Consider the following 23,649-nt stretch of genomic DNA (forward strand, 5'->3'; position numbering starts at 1 on the left):
CCCCTGCATTGGCAGGCGGATTCTTAACCACTGCGCCACTGGGGAAGCCCTCCCCCACAATACGTTTTTTTTTTTGTTAAAGGAATTCCTTTATTTTTATTATTTATTTATTTATTTATTTTTAGCTGTGTTGGGTCTTCGTTTCTGTGCAAGGGCTTTCTCTAGTTGCGGCAAGCGGGGGCCACTCTTCATCGCGGTGTGCGGGCCTCTCACTATTGCGGCCTCTCTTGTTGCAGAGCACAGGCTCCAGATGCGCAGGCTCAGTAGTTGTGGCTCACGGGCCCAGTTGCTCCGCGGCATGTGAGATCTTCCCAGACCAGGGCTCGAACCCGCATCCCCTGCATTGGCAGGCAGACTCTCAACCACTGCACCACCAGGGAAGCCCTTCAATAAGTTTTTTAAATTACTTTTGTAATTGAGAAAAGTAATAAGTTAAAAATAAGATAATGGAATGAAAAATGTAACGAAGTAATTGGTGATCCTGATTGGTGCTGCTTCAGAAGTGTTTTGGTAGTAGAGTTAGAGGGAATGGAAAGTAGTCAAGTGGAAATAGCAACTACACGAGACTGCTTTCAAGACACTTAACTGTGAAATGTGGGAGACAGCAATAGCTGGAAGAAGACAAAGTTGAAGGATGGTTCTTTTTTTTAACAAATTTTTTATTTTAAAATAAGTTTGGATTTACAGTAGAGTTATTAAGATAGTATAGAGAGCTCCCATACACCTCCACCTAGCCTCCCCTAATGTTAACATTTTCTATAACTGTGGTACATTTATTAAACCTGAGAAATTAACATCGGTACCATGCTATCAGCTAAACCACAGGCTTTATTCAAATCTTACCAGTTTTTCCATTAATGACAGACAGTTGCTTTTAAGATCCACCAGACTTGTAAGAGACCTAATTTGTCTCCTGAAGAATAGGGAGAAATGTACATATAAATTTATAGAGGTGACTCTACAGGTGAAAGAATACTCACCTGAATACTCCAGGTGAAAGAATACTCATGGAAAGCAAGGTAGAGAAACATTCAGGAGCAAGTGGGTAAATTTGTTCCTTTAGCAAATACTAGGATCAGGTTACATGATAGCTTGGACTCCCAGAAATTCAGCCCTCCTTTTCTCTTCCTCTTCCACTTGCATCTAGGACACAGAAGCACAGACCATTAATACGACCATCAGTTATATTTTCAGGTTCCTTTTAAGCATGGGATATGTCGCTTCTTGAAATCTGTGCTGTTTGGGCATTCATCTCCATAATGACTGGCTACCACTTTTCTGAGAAGCTCTTAGCCTAGGAATTTATTCCCTTCCTTGGAGGCTGTACATCCCGGTAGTCCATGTTTCTAGCCCCACTGCTGTATCCTACCAAATATCCTCCTGCTTTTAAGATGAAGATTCCCCTGCCAAGATTTCAACGTTAAAGCTCATTTGACTCAGCCTCTTCATTTTGTGGGTGGAATAACAGACCCAAAGAGAGGAAGGGACTTATCTAAGGCCCTTTCCAAGTTGAATGCTCCTGCAGAAAGGACACTGCATTGCATCTCCTGAGTGTGCCTGATCGGATTTAGGCAGCCAGTTATGGTCCAGAGGCGATGTCTGCAGAGATTCTCAGCCTTGCTGGATAGGATGAGCAGCGTGCTGGATGTCACCTTGAGAAAGGAGGATGTGGTAGTCCAGCAACCAATGGGGCCCTTGAAAACTTGTACCCTCCTTGACCTCCCACTGCCTTATTCTAGGAAAATACTTGGGAAAAAGTTAAAACCCTGACAAAAATGACATCGACTAAAATTTCACCTTATTTTGTAGCTCCCCCCCTCCCCCCGCCGCCCCAGCCCTACTCTGAAACAGTAGACACTGTAGAGAGAGTAGAAAGAAAAGTAAGTGACTGTAACCCAAGTTCAGGATTTGAGAGATGACTGGCTACTGCGGTTGATCACCGTTGTGAGGTATGGCTGGAGAGTGGGGAGGGCCACTCATTTAATAATAGTCACCGCTACTGGTCAAATACTACATTATGTGCTTTAATATAGTCTCATTTATTCTCCACAGTAGCCCTGTATGGAAGTTTCCAGAAATTAAGAAACTTGCCCAGGGTCATTTGGCTGGATGGAGCTGGATTATATACGTAATGCATGTTTATTGTAGGAAATACAGATACTATACATAAAATAGATAAGCAACAGGGATTTCCTGTATAACACAGGGAATTACATTCAATGTCTTGTAATAACCTATAATGGAATATAATCTGAAAAAAAAAATCACTGAATCACTTTGCTGTACACCTGAAACTAACACAATATTGTGAATTAACTATACTTCAACTAAAAATTAATTAAAAGAAAATACAGATAAAGAAAGAGAAGAAAATGTAAGTGGCCCATAATCCACTATCCAATGATAACCCAGGCTATCTCAGTCCAGTACTCTTTTCATTGTGTTGCCCGGTCTGCTTTCAGCTCTAGCTTTTGTTCTGTGCCTTCTTCCTTCTCTTTCTTCCCCAGAAAGACTGTAGCCACTGCTTCTGCCCCATCTTTGCTTGCCTCAAGCTCTAGGAAAGCTGGAAAGCTCTAGGAAAGGCCTGGAAAGCTGGCATGACCTGGGTGGTGCTGCCAGGAGTGATGGCAAGTTCTGGGGCCTTTAATGCTGTCAGACCTTACAGCGCTATCCCTCCCCTACTTGTCCCCACCCCAGCACTTTTGAACTTGTATCCTTAAGAACTCCTTTTAATAAAAGAGCACATTCACTCCTCTGTTAAAATGCCCCCCTAAGGGATGTCCTCCACCCAGGTCCTTGTTTGGGACATTGCTGGTACTCCGTCACACAAATCCCTCTCTTCCAGGTCATCACAAGTAAAGTAGAGATGACAACTTTCAAGCTGTTTACAAGTAACATCAAAATTATTTGATATTCCATAGAACCTTTTTCTTGTGATATGAAGACGATGCATAATTTTATTTTTGTATTCATTTTTATTACACAATGAAAGCACATTTATCCTAAAGAGAAAACGAAGAAGAAAATACAAATGCCCGCGGCAACCTGTTAACATCCTGATGTCTTTTCTTCCAGACTACTTTTCTATGTTTATATTTAGAAACATATATGTGTATTATAAAATGGGATCATGCTGTCTTTTTTTATTTTTTTTTAATATTTGGCTGTGGCTTGCAGGATCTTAGTTCCCCGACCAGGGATTGGATCCAGGCCCAGGCCCAGGCCCAGGCCCACAGCAGTGAAAGCTCCAACTCCTAACACTGGACTGCCAGGGAATTCCCCATGCTGTGTTTTTTTTTTTCTTTTCTTTTAATTTTATTTTTAATTTTATTATTATTTGTTTTAATTTTTGGCTGCGTTGGGTCTTTGTTGCTGTGTGCGGGCTTTTTCTGCTTGCGGCGAGCGGGGGCTACTCTTCTTTGCGGTGCGCAGACTTCTCATCGTGGTGGCTTCTCTTGTTGCGGATCACGGGCTCTAGGAGCTCTGGCTTCAGTAGTTACAGCACACAGGCTCAGTAGTTGCAGCACACAGGCTCAGTAGTTGCGGTGCATGGGCTTAGTTGCTCTGCCGCATGTGGGATCTTCCAGGACCAGGGATCGAACCCGTGTCCCCTGCATTGGCAGGTGGATTCTTAACCACTGCGCCACCAGGGAAGTCCCCCACGCTGTCTTATAATTAGCTTTATTCACTCAAAAGTATCTTATGAGCATCTTTGCATGTCAGTAAATATACTTTGATCACATGATGTGTCTCTGAGAAAAGTGGTGTCCAGTTACCAAGGCAAAATGCCACTTTGATTCTCAGGGCTCCTGTTTAGGCAGGGCAGAGCAGAGCAGGTGAAGTTGGAGACCCAGATGACTCATCCACTGTGTCTCAGGAGGGTGCACAGAGCCAAGAGTGCTTCTGGCAGTTATGGTAGCACCAGCTTTTAAATTCTCTCTTTTCCAACAAGAAAACTTTTCTTGCTGCTTATATTTCTGGTCCATACATGCTTCCCCCAATGAAGCATCTTGTCAGCTAAGATTTAAACACAAATATCAAGCAGTTGTTCTTCTGTAACTTTCTTTTTTCCATGCCTTGGTGCTACTTGATGAAGTGGCTCTCAGAGAGTATTCAGAAGAGTAATAGGGTGAGAGACTTAATTCCCAATATAGCTGCTAATCTTGTTTAATTCCCCAGAGTCTTTCAGTCCTAGGTGGTTTGTCCTTTCTTCGTTGAAAGACCGGTGAGCCACAGACTACAGGAATGGAGGGCAAGAAGGTACTGGAGTTTGTGCTTTGTTGGGAAGGTGCTGCTGCTTAATTTATTTAGGAGTGCTTTCAGAGTCTAGGACATTGAATTTTACTTCACCCAGCATGTCTCCTCTATTATTGCGGAACAACGTTGACACTTTCCAGGTTGTTTTCAATCTGTCTTATATGTACAAATTAATTCCAGTTTGACCCACGTGAAAGAGAACTGTCTTGGATGTGTAAATGTGTGTCCTTCCATCAAGAGAGGGGGTGGTAGTAGTGTTTCATATGAAGCCTGGGTATTTTTCAACAAAGGATCTGGAAAATAGTGAATTTTCTGAAAACTGAGGATTTATACATGGACAAACATGTAGAGAAGTACAGGGGGGAAAAAGGATTAGGTTCTTATGTAAAAATAAAATTTGACTGTTCATGTAAATTATGTCGGATATGATGATATATACATGTAAAAGTCTGGTGGCTGCTTTAAATTTCCACAGAGAGTTTCAATTCTTGATGCTACTGTCCACAATTATTGGTATTGTGTAGTTTTAGCTATACTGCATCTTTGTCTCATTTAGAAGAAAAAAAACCCAGCCAGGATGTAATTTTGTGGCATGTAATGATGAACTTTTATTAGTGAATATTTACAGGGTTTAAAGTAACTGGTATTTTGCTTTTTCTTTCTGTTTTCCCTATTAATCTCTGGATAAAAATCCCTTGTCTCCAATGTAACTATCATTAGATCTGGGCTCTCCTTTCTTCTCATTTTGTCCTTATAAGGCTATCCTGTTTTATCACTTCCTGCTTTAGCTCCTGACTTTTTCTCTCTTCCCCTCTCCCTCTCTTGCGGTGGATGCTTTCTCCATGTGGCAGGGCTGTAACTGTTCACAGCTGTCTGAAACGCCAGTGGACCAGGAGCAGCTTGGAGTTTTAACTTTCATTTTACAAAGAACAGCATGTTTGAATGTTTCAGCAGGCAAGTTATAACTGGCATTCACTTTTTGTTCTTCTAGAACACTGAAAATCTCCCCCAGCACTTTAGAAGGGGGAACCTGACCGTGTTAAAGAAGAAGTGGGAGAACCCAGTGCTGGGAGCAGACTCTCTCCCAGACTCCGTGCGAAACAGCAGCACCGAGGTCAGGCATAGAGGCGACCCTCCTCCCGCTGAAGTGGCAAACAGCTCTGCCTCTGGGGTCGCGGCTGACCAAGAGGAACGAGTCCACCCCAGACCTAGAATCAAATCGCCTCCTGAAGCTCTTATTCAGTATCCGTACCCCCGCATCGAGGACAGTGAGCATCTTAAAGACCACTCAGCAGAAAGTAAAAAAATGGAAAATTGTCTGGGAGAATCCAGGCATGAAGTAGGAAAACCCGAAATAAGTGAAAATGCAGAAGCTGCAAACAAAATAGAGAAATACAATGTTCCGCTGAACAGGCTTAAGATGATGTTTGAGAAAGGTGAACCAACTCAAACCAAGGTAAGGATTGGGTGGGTTTAAAACTTGAAAAAGCCAATTCACGTAACTAAACAAAGCTGTTTTTCTAGTCTAGACGGTTTGTGTAATGGCGAGTATGTGGTCAGTATGTCTTTTGATTCAAGTTAGACGAGTAGTTAATAAAAAGTCTCAAATGAATTATTTACAGAGATGCTAAGATTTGTGAGTGTGACCCAATTTCACATGAAATCAAGTGCACACTGGGATTCAGGGCGATATCGAGAAATGAAGAGTTTGATGCTGATTGGGTTATGTGTTTTTGTACGCTTGCCCTTTTAATTTGTCTTCCTGTGCCTTTTGTCATTTGTAGCTTTAGGGGGTGGAATTACTGCTGAATCTCTCTCTGCCTGGACACAGCTGCAGGCTGAGTGTTAAGGGCAGAATTTAACATTAAGACTGAGGCTTAGTTGTCTCCTTGCTAGCTGAATCCTTTCTCTTCTCAACTTCCTCATCTGTGCCTTCCAACAAATGTTTTCTATCAGCTAAAATCCTATCCCAGGAAAAATCAATGAAGATAGCCAGGCTAGCCATAGCCTTCAGGAGTTTTGACTTGCAAATGCAGAGGGTTGCATTTTCCTACAACTGCTAATGAAACTTGATCCTTCATGTGGAGTGCAGACCAGGTCCCCAGAGGGAATTACTTAACTAGAAAATGAGTTACATATGCTGGTGACTTATAAAAATCCAGGGGCCGCAGAGCTGGTAAATTTTTCCAGTTTTCTCATACTTTCCTGCATGTACTTTTGTACATGGGGTTGGTTTGTTACAACAGTCATTATAATGAAATAAACAGATCTGATGGGGAGCAAAGCCATCATTTACTCTAGATTCCCTTTAGATGGGAAAGCAGATTTTTTTCAGCTAAGTATTGGCCCAAATTTCTACATTTGTGAAGTAATGGTATGAAGCATTTCTTCCGAGGTAAAAATTAGATAACTTATCCTAGAATCCTCAGTTATGTTTGGTGTGATTTAGCCATCTCTTCTTGTATCTTGCGGTGCCTGTTGCTTTTCTACCTGGAAAAGTTCTTTAGTGTTCAGCGATCATCTGTTTGAGGGTGTATCAATAGAAAGAATTTTTAAAGATTTGCAAAGCTAGAATCCTTTTCTCTGCATGAGTTTTTACTCTGTTTTAACACTGAAACCAGTTGGCAAGAGATGTAACCACAAAGCATTTTATGACTTTTCTTAAACTCTCATCCCTCTCAATTTTGAGTCCTCTAGGCCTGCCAACTCCCTCTTTCCCCTTTATGGTCTTAATAAAAAAAAAAAACTTAAAAAAATTTAAATGGGAAGAAGAATTTTAAATGGAAGGAAAAAATGTCAGAAATCCTAAATAGAGAGGAAGGGGCTTTGTTGTGAGTCAAAGCACCATTGTAAGTCTCCTCCTCTCAGACCCTGTTAGGGGCAGGACGGCTGATGTCATGGCAGCACACACAATGTAGATTCAGTGCAAAAGGCTGGTACATGTCAAAACTGGCCCAAGGTAGGAAATGATTGGGACTGCAGCAAACAAAATGCTGATTATGTGTGAGGATCTGGTGAGAGACTTTTTTCTCGTAAATGTCTAGTGAAAGATGGGTCAGAACAAGCCTGTCTGTTTGTGGCTGGTCAAAGCAGAGAAAAAAATTCTCATATAAAGAAAGATCCTACCAGATCACACTGGCACTCAGCCTGATTGCTAACGGTCTAGGAAGATGGAGGGGTTCTAAGATTGACCTGGGCTTTTTTTCTGGGTGGATGCGCTTTTTAAACTTCCTGATTAAATAGTCATTTGTCATTTAATGGACTGCTTAGGGAATGTAAAACACAACTGCCCTTGGTTTTATAGCTGCTTCTAAACAAGCATCATTACCCATGTTGGAAACAGTCTAGATTACTTTAAAAATGTTTGTCTAGTATTTCAGTAAAACTGTTTAAAAAAAAAGTTTTGTCTACTTTAGTTTAATGAATAACTAATCAGTTTGAAACTAGGTTATGGTTATTGCTATCATAATTTCAGCTTTAATATGGATAAGGCTTTAATCAGGAAGTTATATAATTGGATCTTTGGAAGGAAGCTCTGAGAAATATGGTAGAGACACTAGCAGTCCTTTTAGGAGCAAGAGTATACAGGTAAGAATGATTACCTCAGAGCTAAAAAATTAGTACTTCTGTGAGACAAATGCATATATTAGGTACAAATCGTGTGACTCTTTGTCTCCATAATAGAATTTTAAAGAACTGGGCTAAATCTCAACTAACTAGCTGAGCAGGGTCAGGGAGCACATAGATAATGGAAATGCATGATCTAAATCTTTTTATCTCCTAAATCTTTTTATCAGAGTTATTTACAGGAGGCCAAGTTAATTGGCTTGAGTTCTACTTTTCTTAGTCTCTCTTACTCCCTTTTTGTCTGAGATGGTTTCTGTTCTTGTCCACTTTTCTTCCTGATCTCTTCTCTGCAGCCCTGTTTTTTTCTCCCTCCCTGTGTAGTCTCATCTCTTTCCAGGACTCCAAGAGATGGATCCTAAAACTAGATTCTAATCTTGAATTCTTAACCCAAGCTTCAGCCCCAATTTTGTGGTTGCCTGCCAGATCACACATCTCTTTGTGAATATCCCTTAAGCACTCAAATTCAAGAAGGCTAAAAAAGAATCCATTATCTTTCCAACCAAAACCTGCTCTACCCCTGGTGTCTCTTAGTGCATCACCATTCACCACATCTCCTGGTCTGTAAAGCTTGGGATCAGTTCTTCTTTGTGCCTACCTCTTCTCAGTCAGTCACTTACTAAGCCATCTACATAAGTCTACACATCTCTCAAGTATGGGCCATTCTCTCCAAGAGGTCCCACATCTACTTCTATGGTTTAGCCTTATTACATCTTGCCTTGTGGTATTGCTGCAACCTTTCCTATTAGCCTCTCATTTTTTTCTTCCCTTCCATCCTCCACACTGTTGCTATTTATTTTTCTAAACATAGTTGTAAATTATGTTATTCCCTTGATCAGAAACTTTGGATGTCTCAGAATTAATCCATATTTAATATTTGGGTCTTCTACAGTCTGAGCTCAACCTACCTTTCCAGTCTCATAACTAATCTTATACTCAAACCCTGGATTACTCCTCATTTTAAATTAGTCATATCTTTCCCCTAATTTCTACCTCTTGAAATCTTACTCCTCAAGGTCTATGAAGACTGTGAGACCTTACCTCAGTTTTTTCCCAGATGAAATTACCTTCACCCTCCTGACCCTCCTGTAGAATTTTCTTTTTACTTCTCTTTGGCCACTTATATCATGCTTTCTTTAATAGTCATGTATGAATTTGTACACTCCCCAGTCTATAATTCTTTCAAAGTAATGACGTTTTTATCTCCCAGTGGTCAGCACAATGACTTGGCTCTTAGTGTTTATTTAATAAAAAGGAGAAAAGAAGCTTAGAACTCAAATAACTTATAAATAATGAGAACTGATTAAAGCCTGTTCCTCACTTATCCTCTACCTTTGGTGAATAGATAGGTTATATTGGTCAGATGTTTTAGTTGAACATGATAGTTCTAATTCCTATGAGCAAATGAGCAGTGGATGGATTAATGTAACCTATAAGTTATGAGGAAAAAGAAGCCCCCCTCCCACCCCCCAGTGACATACATTGAATGTGGCTGCGCATCCCTAGCTCCATGTATATGTTGATCTGGGTTTTAGGTAGCCAAAGTAACTATTCTGGGCATTCTTTTATGAGAAAGCTGATCAGGCAGTTATAACCAATATTCAGTTATCATCATGTTGACATTTGAATCCATAATCTTCAAAGGCCTTGATGTGGTTATTCAAATCACCAAACAATGTAGGGACAGGCTCCTTAAGTCTCAATTCTTTCTGTTTGGTTCCTAACTTATTTGGTTCACACAAATCTTTGGATAGGAGAATAAAGACCAAATATTTGGAAGGTGTATTTCTACCTTCATAACCTACTTAAAGTATTGTCTTTTGCTTGGGTCAGGATTAAACCAATATATATATATACACCACATCTTTTTTATCCATTCATCTGTCGATGAACTCTTAAGTTCTCAGTGTTATTTTGACCTCTCTGTAGCGGTACATTTCTCGTAAGGCCTCCTACTCGTATAAATTAAGTTTTATTTACCGTAGTTAGTAACTCTGAGTAAACCTTTGGTCTTTTGTGGTAAGACAGTAATGGATCCAGGTATAAAGATGCCAGTCAGGGAATCCTGATCTTTCTGTTTGTTGCCCTAAGTGGCTGTCTTTGACGTGTCAGTTAGAGACCAGTCATCTCTTTTCTGCTTATTTTCATGCCAGTTAACTACTTACTGGTTTCTATCCGGTTCCATTAAAATAAAATATGTTGAAAAGTAATATCAGGAGACTGGAATATTCTCTAAGCATTGGTTGGCTACATTAGAGTTTGTAGGGGCCAGGAAGACATCATTTGCCCCACAAAATCACCTTTTCTTTCTGCTATTGGACTCACTCCTGGATTAAACAACATAGGTGTGTATCCAGATGAATTTATTAGTCATTTCCTTTAGCCTTCTAATTCATTAACGAGTTACAATGAGTGAGAAATCCCTATCAAGATTGTTGACATAAATCCTAGAACTATAAGTGATTGTAAAAGTTTCTTTAATTCAGCTCATTGTTCGCAGGATATTAAAATCCCTATTTTACAGATGGAAACAGATGACGTCAGAGAAATTAACTGATACGCCCGATGTCATGTGGCTAATTAATATCAGAACAAGAACTGAAATTGTGTAGTACCTCTTCTACCATAAACACTATCTTCATGGATATTATAATAGCTATTTATTAGATAAAAACATCTGGCCTTACTTTTTTTTTTAATTTAATGATCTATTTGTTTAATCTAATATATCTATTTATTTATTTATTTATTTATGGCTGTGTTGGGTCTTAGTTTCTGTGCGAGGGCTTTCTCCAGTTGCGGCAAGCGGGGGCCACTCTTCATTCACGGTGCGCGGGCCCCTCACTATCGCGGCCTCTCTTGTTGCAGAGCACAGGCTCCAGACGCGCAGGCTCAGTAATTGTGGCTCACGGGCCCAGTTGCTCCGCAGCATGTGGGACCCTCCCAGACCAGGGCTCGAACCCGTGTCCCCTGCACTGGCAGGCAGACCCTCAACCACTGCGCCACCAGGGAAGCCCTGGCCTTACATATTTTTGAAATCTAAGGAAACCAGGAAAGAATTAAAACATATTAACAGCTGGCTTCTCAAAGACTTTAGCTTTCTATCTGTCCTCTTCCTACGTTTTATAGTCTTTTTACTGAATAAAAAACATCAGGGCAATGAAGAGAAGTACACTGAACTGCAAGAGATTTGTACTAAAACTCTTGAGTTAGAAGCTTGTTGAGTTTGGGAGGTTTGTTTTTCTTATATAAATTAGTCATCTGAACAATCTCACACACACACACACAACACAGTAAACCAGAAAAAGCCAAGTAAACCTGGAAAAAAGAGTAACCTTTACCAATTGTGCACAATGATATTCTTATCGTTGCATAACTAGATTTTACATGGTTTTAGGTATTGTGTGCTCACTGTTTTGTGTGCTTTATCTTTGGTTTGGTCTTTTTTATATAGCCCTTCCTTTGTATCTTCCTAGTTCATGTAGTTATCCTTTTATGGCAATATGTTACTTCATTATACTTTTTAATCATTCCCCAGTAATTAGATTCTCTTCCAGCCTAATAAAAAAGCTCTAAGCATCTTGGCAGAAACATTTTATTTTTAATTATGGGGGGGGCTATATTACTGAATGATGTTATCGTGGTCAAAAGACATAATTCTGTAACACTGCTAGCACAATCTAAGGACATATTTAATTCCCCAGCAGTTCCTCATCAGCATTTGGTTTTATCATTCTTATCTATTTATATTAATTTAAAAATATGAAGTATTACCTCTCCTTCCTTTCTTTTCTTCCTAATTGTAAGAGTAATACATACTTTTTTTAAAAATTTATTTTTATTTTATTTATTTTTGGCTGAGCTGGGTCTTTGTTGCTGTGCGTGGGCTTTCTCTAGGTGCGGCCAGTGGGCGCTACTCCATAATTTTTATAGAACACTTAGAAATACAAAATATGGGAGTTCCCTGGTGGTCTATTGGTTAGGATTTGGGGTTTTCACTGCCATGCACAGGTTCAGTCTGGTTGGGGATCTGAGATCCCGCAAGCCATGCAGTGCGAGCAAAAAAAAAAAAAAAAAAAAATATATATATATATACACACACACACATATATATATAAACATTTATATATATTTATATGTATATATATTTATACATATGTGTGTGTGTGTGTGTATATACATATATATACACACACACACACATACATATGGAGAGAGAGAGAGAGAAATCCCCCTGCCTGGAGATAAGTGCTCCTTCTGTGTGTATTTTGTACTTAAATGAGCTGTATTTTTTCTGCGAGGGTCCCTGGAGAAGGAAATGTTTCTCTCTCAGTATTTTGAGAAATTAAGGCCAGATTTTATCTACACCATATGATCTCCATGCATAGTTCAGCAAAGTCCCATTTTTCCCTAAAAGTCATCCTTCCTCCACGCTTGACTTTGGAGAGATGAGAGAGTCTGAAGGAAGGTCAAAGTTGAAAGGTTGAAGGAAGTGGCTCTCAGTAAATTAAAGTGTTGAGAATCAACTTTTAAAGAGAATTTTTCCTGAAAATAGGGATACACAGGACAGGAAATCCTGCTTTTTACTTGACATTTGGGACCTAACCTAATTTCTTAAAGAAAACTTTGCAGAGAAAAGAAATTCTACAGACTATTGGCTAAAAGCCCCAGACTCTTATTTTCTTACTGGTAAATGTTGATGCATTTGGTTTATGGATTTAATGAAAATATTTAAGGGGTGGTCACACTAATGAGAGTTACTGCAGTCAGCTGACAGGAAGGAGGACTTGTGGGGTGGGGTGAGGCCAAGCTTTAGGAAATTCCAGAAAGTCTTAAAGTGTCTTATGTTTTCTCTCTTCTCTTAACAAAGTATGATGATTAAGGCTGCCTCAGCCATCTGAATAAAAAAGATTGAAATGTAATAAAAATGTGTTACAGAAGAGTATTTCCATATCAGAATTCCTGGTGTTAGGTTTTTTTTTTTTTTCTTTTCTTTTCTTTTTGTGCTCCTCTATTTTCCCTGAGAAATATTGGAGGAAACCCCACCTTCTTCCTGAACCTCAGATTACCACTTGTAAAATGAGGATCAAAAATTAATAGTAAATGAATTTGAGATCTTGGGGTTTTGGTTTTGTTTTTTGGTTTTTTTTTGAAGTATAGTTGCTTTACAATATTGTGTTCATTTCATTTCAGGTATGCAGGGATCTTATCATTCTTTATATTTGAGTGGTTTGGAGGTGGAAAGGTATTAAAAGAAATGCATAGTGCTTCACCCGGGAGCTCATTAAAAGCCAGCTGTATTCCTCCTCAGAACCAGTGTCAGTATAGCTTTGATTTCCAGAGACGTTTTTCTGTTTTTTTCTAAGACCAAATGACTTTGCAGATTCACTTTTTTAATAGTTGAAAGAAAATAATTCAGAGTATTGAACCCTCATGGATTTTTTTTGGGGGGGGGGGAATGGCTCTTTATTTAACCCAAATATTTAAATAAAAAGCTAGTGAAGATGGGAAATTTTATGCATCTAAAACCAAAGAACCTTGCAGGGCATGTGTTCTGGTTCTAAATGGTCTTGCTCTCAATAACACCAGTGTAGGAACTTAAAGCACAAACAGAAAACTAAACTCCTAGCAGGTTGCAACATGTAACACATACTCTTGGAATTCTGCTTAAACTTTACCTTTGACAGAATGTAAATATTTGAAATATTGCTCCAGTGTTAAGACTGCAGAACCCATTCCCTTTTGGTTTAAAAAAAAAAAAAAAAGTATTTCCAGGCTTTCTCCCTTTTTGAGCCCTGAAAATTTTAGTTTTTATAATGATCATTTTACAGTGCAGCAGCGTTTGGAATAAATCTTTGGAATTTCCTTTAACTATCTGCAAATGAGAAATGTTTTAAAAACAGAAAAATGTGGATGGAGGGTATTCTGCCAAACTTATCTTTTCACTTTGGCTGATGATCTTCATTTCCAAATGGTAGGCTGCTCCCAGAGCAAGAATGTGTTGCATCATAGGAGTCATGTGGATGTGACTGATGTTGGTGCAGCTGACCTGAGTATGATGTGGCAAGGTTAGAGTTGCTACAGCTTCTTTTAGTTTTTTTTTTTTGTAAATAGATTCAACCAATAATGTAAATAGCAAAGCTGACTGGAGATGCAATGCATTAAATATATATCGAATTTGCTAGAAACTGTATTCTTTTTTGGTAGGGTACAAGCAAACCAAATCCTTGGCTCTGATTTCTAAAGTGGCGTATTTTCTATCTCCAAGGAGAGAGAGAGGGCTGGGGGGCGGGGGGGTGGGGAGGACTTGAAAAAGGGATAGTTCACTGTCTTAAACTTTATTGTTGGTTGATTAGTCCATTGAACTTAAAGGTTTAATAATTATTTATTAATGTTGAATTCAAAAGGGAGCTAAATGTTTTACTCTTGTCTCCTGTCATACTGGATTTCAGACATCTATTCCATGTTAAGTTATCTGGAAATAAACTGAGATTTCAATGATAGGATCTGCTTGAAGGCTCTCATTGCAAGCTGAATAAACATGATATACTGTCTGTGTATTATGTATGGGAACATCCTCTGATACTTACTAAGTGGCTTTCTTGAGTTACTTTTCTAGTCTTAAAATTAGAATTTGGAACTTTCATTAGAGATCTACCCTAAATTTGAGAGATACAAATGTAGTAATTTACAGGAATCATTTTTTTAATTACATAAATCTGTACCTTCCACTTTTCTATTTAAAAAATAAAAAATAGGACTTCCCTGATAGCGCAGTGGTTAGGAATCCACCTGCCAATGCAGAAGACACTGGTTCGAGCCCTGGTCTGGGAAGATCTCACATGCCGCAGAGCAACTAAGTCCGTGCGCCACAACTACTGAGCCTGAGCTCTAGAGCCCGTGAGCCATAACTACTGAGCCCATGTGCCACAACTACTGAAGCCCATGTACCTAGAGCCTGTGCTCAGCAACAAGAGAAGCCACTGCAATGAGAAGCCCGTGCACCACAACCAAGAGTAGCCCCCGCTCGCTGCAACTAGAGAAAGCCCGCACGCAGCAACGAAGACCCAACACAGCCAAAAATTAATTAATTAATTAATTTAAAAAAATAAAAGCATGGTCTCTGCCCTCAGTAAACTAAGATTCCAGTCCAGTATAGGGATGCACAACAATTTGATAAGCATTGTAATGGAAGTGTGACCAGGTCCTTGAGAACGGAGAAAGGGCTATTTAGATTTATGGAAGAGAGGTAGGGCAGATGCAGAGGGACTGTTGCTTAGCTTACACTGAGTCTTGAAGGAACAGGCACTGTTAGACAACAGAAGGATAAAAGAGTAACCCAGGTGGAGGGAACTCATTTACAATATCATGGACCTCCCAGTGGTTTGCTTTTCCTGGAGGGTAAGCGGTGAGGAAGAGAATAACCAGAGAGGGTAGGAAGGGACCAGATCTAGAACTGGTGTTTTGTGACATACTAAGCACTTTAGATTTAATTCAAGGAGTGATTAGGAATTCTTAAAGAATTTTGAACAAGAGAGTAACATAGATTTTTTAAAGTTAATTAATTTATTTTTGGCTGCATTGGGTCTTTGTTGCTACGAGCGGGCTTTCTCTAGTGGCGAGCGGGGGCTACTCTTCATTGCAGTGCACAGGTTTCTCATTGCAGTGGCTTCTCTTCTTGCGGAGCACGGGCTCTAGGCACGTGGGCTTCAGTAGTTGTGGCACGTGGGCTCCAAAGCACAGGCTCAGCAGTTGTGGTGCATGGGCTTAGTTGTTCCACGGCATGTGGGATCTTTCCGGACCAGGGCTTGAACCCGTGTCCCCTGCATTGGCAGGCGGATTCTTAACCACTGCGCACCTGGGAATTCAAGTAACATAGATTTATATTTGGGGATAATTTTTTTGTTTTACTTGGGATAATGGCAGCATCATAGAGCCTTGATTGGAAGGCAGAAGAACCAATTATAAAGGTAATGCAAGGACTTCCCTGGTGGTGCAATGGTTAAGAATCCACCTGCCAACATAGGGGACATGGGTTCGATCCCTGGTCTGGGAAGATCCCACATGCTGCGGAGCAACTAAGCCCATGTGTCACAACTACTGAGCCTGCGCTCTAGAGCCCGTGAGCCACAACTACTGAAGCCCGCGCACCTAGAGCCTGTGCTTCGCAACGAGAAGTCACCACAATGAGAAGCCCATGCACTGCAATGAAGAGTAGCCCCTGCTCACCACAACTAGAGAAAGCCCTTGTGCAGCAACGAAGACCCAACACAGCCAAAAAATAAATAAATAAATGTTCCTTTAAAAAAAAAAAAAAGAAAGGTAATGCAGTAGTCCAGGGAAAAGATGATGAAGACATGAACCAGGCAGCAACAGCAGGGATAAAATGGGACGGAGAAGGCCAACAGCAGATACTGCCATCGGGACTTGGCAGTTTGGAGAGACATCATTTTCATCTGGGACATGAGGATTCTGCTCCAATGACTGTTAAATTCTGAGGCTTTCTGGTTAAGGTGGTTTGGCAGTGATATTTCACAGAAAGCATTACCTATATAGAGTTACTTATTTTCCCCTGGGCACCTGTGAATATGTAGGGCTTGATATTTATAATACTAAAAACACACTCTGTTGTATATAAAAACTAATATAAAATCTAATCTCTACTGGATTTTATTTATAAAGGAGATTTGCAGGCCTCCTTTTTGAACATTGCATCAAGATTTCCCATCCTCACTGCAAAGCTTATTGCTGGGTTTTGTTTTCCAAACAGATTCTTCGGGCCCAAAGCCGAAGTGCAGGTGGAAGAAAGATCTCTGAAAACAGCTATTCTCTGGATGACTTGGAAATAGGCCCAGGTAAGCAGAGAGTTCCATGTGTGCGAAGTTTTCTAGGAAGTACTCATTAGTAACAATACCTTTTGACCTCAAAGCTGATGCTTTTAAAGGAAGAGTGGTACAAATTAAAAGAAAGGCTGCTAGATACAAGCCATTCCCAAATCTCATTGCTTTTTCCAAATAGCTTCTCTGTATTTTTAATCCAACTTTATCAACGGTAACCTGTGTTAACCAAAGGGTAACTTTGCAGGATTATAAGAGAAGTACTGTTACCGACAGTTTTGGCTCCATGGTCATCTGGGGCTTGAGGGCTCCCATGGATGGACATTATCCCATGTCAAGATTGGTTATCCTGTATTACTGATGCTAACATAACACCTTGAGAGCAGAATTATTATGTTTTAAAGGGGGCATATACAGGCACTTCACAAAAGAAAATAAAATCAATTAATATAGGAAAACCATCAGCCTCCTAGGAATCCAAGAAATGCAAATTAAAATGGCATTGCCATCTAATTTTTTCACATGTTAAATGAACAAAAATTTTAAAATATATAACACTCAGTGATGGTAAGGGTTCTCCTTTTAATGTTGGGAAACTGAGTGAATGTTACCTTATAAGTGACAGTTATAATCCTGGTTTCCTTCTTTGTATTCTTTTTTTTAAATTAATTAATTTATTTATTTTATTTATTTTCTGGCTGCGTTGGGTCTTCGTCCCTGCATGGGCTTTCTCTAGTTGGGGCGAGCAGGGGCTACTTACTCTTCGTTGCGGTGTGCGGGCTTCTCATTGCAGTGGCTTCTCTTGTTGCAGAGCACAGGCTCTAGGCGCATGGGCTTCAGTAGTTGTGGCATGTGGGCTCCGTAGTTGCAGCTCACGGGCTCTAGAGCTCAGGCTCAGTAGTTGTGGCGCACAGGCTTAATTTCTTCGCGGCATGTGGGATCTTCCCAGACCAGGGCTTGAACCCGTGTCCCCTGCATTGGCAGGCTGATTCTTAACCACTGCACCACCAGGGAAGTTCCCCTTCTTTGTATTCTTAATAGAAGAGGTTGATTATATTAGATTACAATAGCCCAAAATTTAGAATCTTGAAATCATTCAAATCGCATTTTATCTTCTAATAAAGCACATTGTTTGCATGCTTGCAGGTCAGTTGTCACCTTCAGCATTCAACTCAGAGAAAAGCGAGAGTAGGCGAAATCTGGAGTTCCCACGCCTGTCAGAAACCTCCATAAAGGATCGAATGGCCAAGTACCAGGCAGCTGTGTCCAAACAAAGCAGTTCCACCAACTATACAGTATGTGTTCAGCATCATTCATTCGTTCATTCATCCAGCAAATGGTCACTGAGCACGGGAACTAGAAGTGTCTCCCAGACCCTGACCTGTGAGCCTTGGCTCCTTACTGGTCCCCAGCCATTCTCTCTTCACATAAATCCTACCCTAGCTTCATTCGTAATCCTTACCATGTTCTAATCCTGACTTTGCTTTCCTAGGCCTCATTCCCACCCCGCTCATTTTTTTGTGTGATGTTACCATCCAGTAATGTCATTGAGAATTTTCCTGTCTCTTTTACTTAATCTTGTTGTTGTTAAAGAAGTATTGATAGTATTTTATTAGTTTTAACATGAACACTTATTTTTGTTTTTGAGAGAAGAAAGGGAGAATACTGGAGAGAAATATTGAATATATTCAACATTAATGTGGGATGGGGTGTTTTTTGCAATTTTTATTGGTATATAATTCACCTGACATAAAAATCACCATTTTTAAATATGCAATTCAGTGATTTTTAATATATTCACAAGGTTGTGCAATCATCACCACTGTCTAATTCCAGAAATTTTCCATCACCCCAAAAAGAAGCCCATACCTGTGCAGTGATTCCCAATTCCCCACTTCCCTCATCCCCTGGCAACCCCTAATCTACTTTCTGTCTTTATGGATTTTCCTGTTCTGGACATTTCATGTAAATTAAATCATACAACATAGGGTCTACTTAATCTTTACTTCTTATGATGTAATAATTTTCTAAACAAATAGAATAGTGGATAGGAAAAAGGGAGAGAAATGACAGGAAGATGACGTACTCAGTAAGCACAAAAATGTCGTATTCTAAGTAGAATGGAGGGTCTTTCCACTTTATACTTTCCTAGGCTTAACTGGCAGGAGGACACGACCGAACTGTTTATTTGAAGTTGCCTTTTAAATGCCATTTATTCATAAGTACACACACGTATATACACATGTACACATACATATATATCTTTCAAACAGTTGTTCCTTCTAAGATTTCAAATGACAAATTATTAATCTCTTGATTGTTATTTTTTAATAAAATTGGAAGAACAGTATTGACTTTTATTTGGCAGGCTGAACTAGTGCCTGTTAGAAATCACAATGTGTATTCCAGGAGCTGAGCCTTCTTTCCCCCACATTATGAAGTATGCATTTTCCAATAGTATTTATTGGTGGACTAAGTCTCTGGGCAGTGAGTAATCTCATCTTGATTTTTCAGTATTGATTTAAGAAGAGATATTGTGTGTAAATCAGTAGTGAAGTGGAACATCACAGGCTTGTTATTCACTGGGAGTGTGAAAAATAGGGAAATTGAGACTTCTCTTAAAAGGCAGGTCAGGAGATACAGCAAACAGATGATCTGTGGAGCTTAATTCCCTCTGTTATAGGATTTTGGTGCTTCTCAGTGCCCTCCTGCTATAAACATTCTTACCAGGTGACTCCCTAAGTGGAAAAACGTGTTCAGTGACTTTGTTTTTTAACTCCTAAATAAGAGTTTCTGCATTGTGGTTCGCCTGCTCTGTAAATTTTAAGAGTTGAAAAGTCTTAAGGAATTCTTGTAAAAAGCACGTTTTGTCTCATCCCCAAAGAATTTCTCAGGCTCCTTATAGAGCATGGTTGTAGCAAGGCTCACTCTCTCTGGCAGTGATTCCAGAGGCTGGGCTTTGAGGTGGGGTCACGAATGAGTTTCAGGCTCTTGTACTGTTGATTTCTGTAGTGCTAGCTGCCAGCTCCTCCTCGTAGACGCACCTCCAGAGCTGTAGACCTCAACCTGGAATTCCACACCTGCATCAGTCAGTCGCACTCACACTCCCTTCATTGGCCTTGTGGCCATAAATCGCTCTTTTTCTCCCATGCCTAAAGAATCACAGAGAACAGAAAGGTACTAGATTACTAGCAGACTAAAGGTAGGAAATGTCCATATTCATCTACCTCTGTACTGATTATGGATCTAGTAATAAAGTCAATTTTAATATTTTGCCCCAAGTGTTCTTTGCAAGGAAAACAAATATGTTTACACTTACTCCTTCTGACTCCTTATGCCTGTTTTTTTATGTTGAAGCTCTATTATGAGAAGTAGAATAAGGTATGTCTTTAGTATACTGAATGAATTTTATGCTAAAAACATGTCTTTGAAAGTCTCACAAAGAAAGGCTGTTTTATGGTATCATTAAGTATAATTTCAATTTTTATATGTATACATCATTGCTGTCTCTCTTTCCAGGCCGGGCATTTATATATATATGGTCAGTATATTTTCTTAATTATTGGCACTTGGCATCTCCTTTCCCCTGCTCCAGAATGGTCTTTTCTGGTAAAACTCACCAGCTTTGCATTCCCACAAGCTCTGCTGCTAGAAGAGTGAATCACGAGAACATTGTATGCGGGGGGTGGTCTGTGTGTGTGTCTGTATTCTAATGAGCATCCAGTTTTAGACTAGTTGTATAAATATTTAACTCTGAGGTATGTGTCCACAAAGCTGCTTTTGTCATTTCACAAGTCAGTGGGTTTTGCTTGTGAGAGTTAGGGGGTTGATTTGACTTAAAGCCTCTTAAAATAATTTCTTTTTTAACATCCCAAGTTTATTTAATAGATGTGCTATGAAGAGAATCGTGAGACTTTTTTTTAATTCACAGACTATTTTTATTTTGTAGAATGAGTTGAGAGCTAGTGGTGGTGAAATCAAAACTCATAAGTTGGAGCAAAAGGAGAATGTGCCCCCGGGTCCTGAGGTCTGCATCGCCCATCAGGATGGAGAAAAGGTGGGTTGGAAAGTCTGATGTCCATTTGCCAGGGAAGCATGTGTTCTAAATTAGATGCTTAAAATTAGAAACAACTCTAACTCTAGGCTGTAGAGTGTCTGGGAATTTGGTAACAGCTGCCAGGATAGATTGTCTTTTTTGGAGGTCACATAATTTTGGTTGGGGAGCTCTGCAACTTATAGCTGACCAATTTTCATTGGAAAATTCTTTTGCTCAGCAAATGCTCAGAGGATGTAGAGCTTAAGTAATTTTTTTTTTTTAATTTATTTTTGGCTGTGTTGGGTTTTCATTGCTTCATGCACGGGCTTTCCCTGGTTGTGGTGAGCGGGGGCTACTCTTGGTTGCGGTGCGCGGGCTTCTCATTGCAGTGGCTTCTCTTGTTGCGGAGCACGGGCTCTAGGCGCACGGGCTTCATTAGTTGTGGCACACAGGCTCAGTAGTTGTGGCTCACGGGCTTAGTTGCTCCGCGGCATGTGGGATCTTCCCAGACTAGGGCTCGAACCCGTGTCCCCTGCATTGGCAGGCAGATTCTCAACCACTGTGTCACCAGGGAAGCCCAACTTATGTAAGTTCTTAAAATCTGTTTTGAATAGAGATATCATCTTCAAAGTTATTTGTATATTATTAAACACATTTTATGCAAGAAAATATCATTCTTTCACTTCAAAGTATTTTGAAAGCTAGGCACTATGATAAGCACAGGCAATGCTGAGCTTAGCAACTAAATGTGAACAAACCATTCCACGTGGTCTTTACCTGCAAGGAAGCTAACAGAGTAGGAGGGAGATGAGTGTAGGTTGGCTATTGTAGAACAGTGTAACAAGTGCCGTGAAAGGGCTATGAGGGGCCATGGAAGCTTGGACTAAGGACCCTTAACCTGACTTCCTCAAGAAGGTGATATTGGGGCTTCCCTGGTGGTGCAGTGGTTGAGAATCTGCCTGCTAATGCAGGGGACGCGGGTTCGAGCCCTGGTCTGGGAAGATCCCACATGCCGCGGAGCGGCTGGGCCCGTGAGCCACAACTACTGAGCCTGCGCGTCTGGAGCCTGTGCCCCGCAACGGGAGGGGCCGCGATAGTGAAAGGCCCGCGCACCGCGATGAAGAGCGGTCCCCGCACCGCGATGAAGAGTGGCCCCCACTTGCCGCAACTAGAGAAAGCCCTCGCACGAACCGAAGACCCAGCACAACCAAAAATAAATAAATAAATAAATAAATGTATTTAAAAAAAAAAAAAAAAAAAAAAAAAAAAAAAGAAGGTGATATCTGGGACTTCGCTGGTGGCACAGTGGTTAAGAATCCGCCTGCCAATGCAGGGGACGTGGGTTCGAGCCCTGGTCCGGGAAGATCCCACATGCCATGGAGCAACTAAGCCCGTGCGTCACAACTACTGAGCCTGTGCTCTAGAGCTCACAAGCCACAACTACTGAGCCCCCCCCATGCCACAACTATTGAAGCCTGCGTGCCTAGAGCCTGTGCTCTGCAACAAAGACAAGCCACCGTTGTGAGAAGCCGGCGCACCGCAACGAAGAGTAGCCCCTGCACACTGCAACTAGAGAAAGCCTGCATGCAACAACAAAGACCCAACGCAGCCAAAAATAAAATAAATAAATGTTAAAAAAAAAAAAAGAAGGTGATACCTGAGCCAAGTCTTGAAGGATGTGTGGAAATAGGCCAAGTGAATAAGGGGAAAGTTGAGTAAAGAAAGAGAAGGGTATTCCAGGCAGACACAACAGAGGTTTGGAAACCAGAGAACCCAACCAAGATGACTTGGCTGGAGCATGAAGTACCTGTAGGCAATGGTAAGAGACAGGTGGAGGGAGAGGGCCAGGGTGGGTCTTGAAAAACCCTTAAGAGTATGATTGTAGTCCTGCGTCGGAGGAAAGCCATGGGAAGGTTTTAAACAAATCAGGTTTTATACATTTATGGTTAGATGGATGGCTTAGTTGGATTAAGTAACAATATATATGTCAGGTGAACTTATCATTTTCTCTGCCAATCCATTACCCAGTCTCGTTGGTCTTTCAGTCAATATGATAATCAAATGTTAAGTTAGATGAGGAGAAAGAGCTTTCAAGTCTATTACAGTGACTAATAGGAGTATAGTCATTGTTTCTGTTACACATATTAACACCCTTGAGGCCATTCTACAAAAGGTGAGTAGATAATTAAAATGGGTTAAGAGCAATAGTTCTCAAACTTATTTGATTATAACAGACTTTAAAATAGATATATTGACAGCATACCAACAGGAACTCATGAGATGTACTACACACTTGGACCAAAGTAGGCACACAGAAAAATAGACTCAGATTAATGGCTACAATATTTGACTCAAAGAACAGAACGGGAAAAAATTTAGGAACATTAAATCGCTTTATTTTACAAAACCATGTCACAAATGTATTTTGAGATAGTAAGACAAACTACGTGGCAGTAATGTGTTTCATAATCATAAAATAATCAAATTACATACATCCTTGCAACAGTGGGCTCAGGCATTATTTCCATGTCACATGTCCTATATCAAGTGAGTCCTCTCATTAGACTGCCTGGTTTTCCCATTTTTTAAGTGGGAGATTATGTCTTATGTATAAGTGATATGTTTGGAATTTTTCTTATATACTGTAAAAAAGACATTTAAGAGAAAAAAATATTCCCAGCATTGAAATCCTCCCATCTGTCCTTGGAGCATAATTTGAGAAATGATCATCCGGAAAATCATGCTTGGATTGTCCCTATATCTAATTTCATGTTTCCTTCTTGATTGTCTTCATATTGATTTGAACCTGGAACTCTGAGCTGAATTGGAGGATCAAAACATTTTAATTATAGCCTAAAAGGGTATCATTGCAGCTGAATCACAAATTGGGAAGTG

The 23,649-nt window shown here is 40.2% G+C and overlaps 1 protein-coding gene across 3 annotated transcripts in view; it reads left to right on the forward strand.

Annotated features, from left to right (window-relative positions):
- LIMA1 (LIM domain and actin binding 1) overlaps positions 1-23,649 on the forward strand; it is an 88,146-nt gene that overhangs the window by 49,011 nt on the left and 15,486 nt on the right. For all 3 annotated transcript variants that reach the window (XM_028165827.2, XM_007179344.2, XM_007179345.2), the window contains 4 exons: positions 5,249-5,713; positions 16,652-16,736; positions 17,865-18,013; positions 20,668-20,775. In XM_028165827.2, coding sequence (XP_028021628.2) covers positions 5,249-5,713; positions 16,652-16,736; positions 17,865-18,013; positions 20,668-20,775 — 807 coding nt within the window. The remainder of the gene's footprint in view (positions 1-5,248; positions 5,714-16,651; positions 16,737-17,864; positions 18,014-20,667; positions 20,776-23,649) is intronic.

This window comes from Balaenoptera acutorostrata, chromosome 11, assembly GCF_949987535.1.
Source record: "Balaenoptera acutorostrata chromosome 11, mBalAcu1.1, whole genome shotgun sequence".
NCBI lineage: Eukaryota > Metazoa > Chordata > Mammalia > Artiodactyla > Balaenopteridae > Balaenoptera > Balaenoptera acutorostrata.